This window comes from Cryptomeria japonica, chromosome 1 (assembly GCF_030272615.1).
Source record: "Cryptomeria japonica chromosome 1, Sugi_1.0, whole genome shotgun sequence".
In the NCBI taxonomy this organism is placed as follows: domain Eukaryota; kingdom Viridiplantae; phylum Streptophyta; class Pinopsida; order Cupressales; family Cupressaceae; genus Cryptomeria; species Cryptomeria japonica.
The window spans coordinates 608,457,940-608,459,439 of record NC_081405.1 but is presented as its reverse complement, the minus strand read 5'-3'; the positions used below and the strand labels follow the sequence as shown (position 1 = coordinate 608,459,439).

Sequence of the window (1,500 nt, the reverse complement as noted above, 5' to 3'; positions counted from 1 at the left end):
TCATATTACTGCCATCTACAGTTCTTCTAAGTCACGCCCAGTGGCCGCTTTGTCTCCTCAACAACACAGCAAATGCAGAAGCCGACCCCAATCTTATTCGTCCATTAACCACAGATCATAGAAACAAGTTTTCACTCTGATACCATGTTGAAATGGTAGAGCCAACATAGAACGAAAAAAACTAAACCATGATTGCAGAGAATGGTACAAATGAAAAATCTTAATTATTTGATTTTGTAGGATAAAATATATTATCAGATCCACATATTCATTCTAAATGTGTGCCTTTAAATAGGCAATACAAAACAGCAAATGGTTGTGTAACTGCACAACTGAAAACACAACCACCGATAGTTTTATTAATTAAATCTAAACTAATGTAATAACACCAACATTATAGCCTTTAATATATGAAACCTCATCAAGTGCCTTCCTCCATTCTTCAATTGTATGAGACTCGAAATTCCCAGATTGCCTATGCTTTTGGAAGGCTCGAGCATACATACCATCTTTATCTTTCATTCGAATTTCCGAAGGCTCTTCTCCACAAAATACTGGTACGATGGGAGCTCCAGTCTTGAAGATCAGATTGAACTCTTTCAAGCACCAACTCGACTCTGCATAGTTAGCAAAAATAATGACAATATGTAGAGATGCAGAGTAAATAGCGTCCTCTAGTGACTGACGTATTTTGCTTCCAACTTGGATTGAATTCTTGTCAAAGAAGACCTTCAATCCCTTATTCTCAAGATTATAAAATATTAGGCTACCTATGCTTTCCTTCACATATGCACCACGATGGTTAAGAAATACGTCATAATTTGGAACCCACGAAGAATGCAGACACTCGTTATTTTCAGCTGTGACAAGAAGAACACATTTAGGGTTATTATAAGAACGCTCACAGGGCTGATTACATTCCATGGGTGGAAGACAAAGAGAGGTGGGCAAAGAACATGTTGGATCATTGTAAGAATGCATGGACGTTGGAGCAGGGAGCAAGGCACAGATATGGGTAATACATTGTAAGAAGACACGTAGGCTTGATTATTTCCATGATAGTAAGACAGCTAAAGCGATGAGGTGTACAACTATTATTTATTTTGTGACCAATATATTCTAAAGTATTCAAAGCAAACTTTCCACAATCAACTTTGAATAATTACACCGAAGGTGTTCCTTATATGAAAGGAACGACCTTCTTTTAGCCATCAACAGCTGAGAATGCTCAACGAGCAATGCAAGACTATCGAACAATTTTCAGCCTTTGATTTTCTAAATGTATTTTTTTATTCGCATTTTTTCGATTGACTTGTTTTTTTATTCGACTTTGTTCGACTTTGGACTGTCCGTAATGTTTCGGAACGCATTCGCATGTGACATGTTTGACTTTCCTAAGTGCGCACTTAAAGTTTCTAAAATGGTACCAGTTCTTTTGCTCCTGCTATCCCATGATTCAGCTTAGATATCTATGACCCCACCTTGTAATTTGTTGCCTTC

The 1,500-nt window shown here is 37.4% G+C and overlaps 1 protein-coding gene across 1 annotated transcript; it reads right to left on the bottom strand.

The window, feature by feature from the left end:
• Positions 1-369: 369 nt before the first annotated feature.
• Positions 370-981, bottom strand: LOC131060096 (TMV resistance protein N-like). The gene has a single exon (XM_057993200.2). The coding sequence runs from the start codon at positions 979-981 to the stop codon at positions 370-372; it is 612 nt and encodes a 203-aa protein (XP_057849183.1).
• Between the last annotated feature and the right edge of the window lie 519 nt (positions 982-1,500).

What these genes read in the sequence shown, in the direction of transcription:
- LOC131060096 (XM_057993200.2), bottom strand. Translation starts at nt 981, where the DNA reads ATGCATTCTTACAATGATCCAACATGTTCTTTGCCCACCTCTCTTTGT.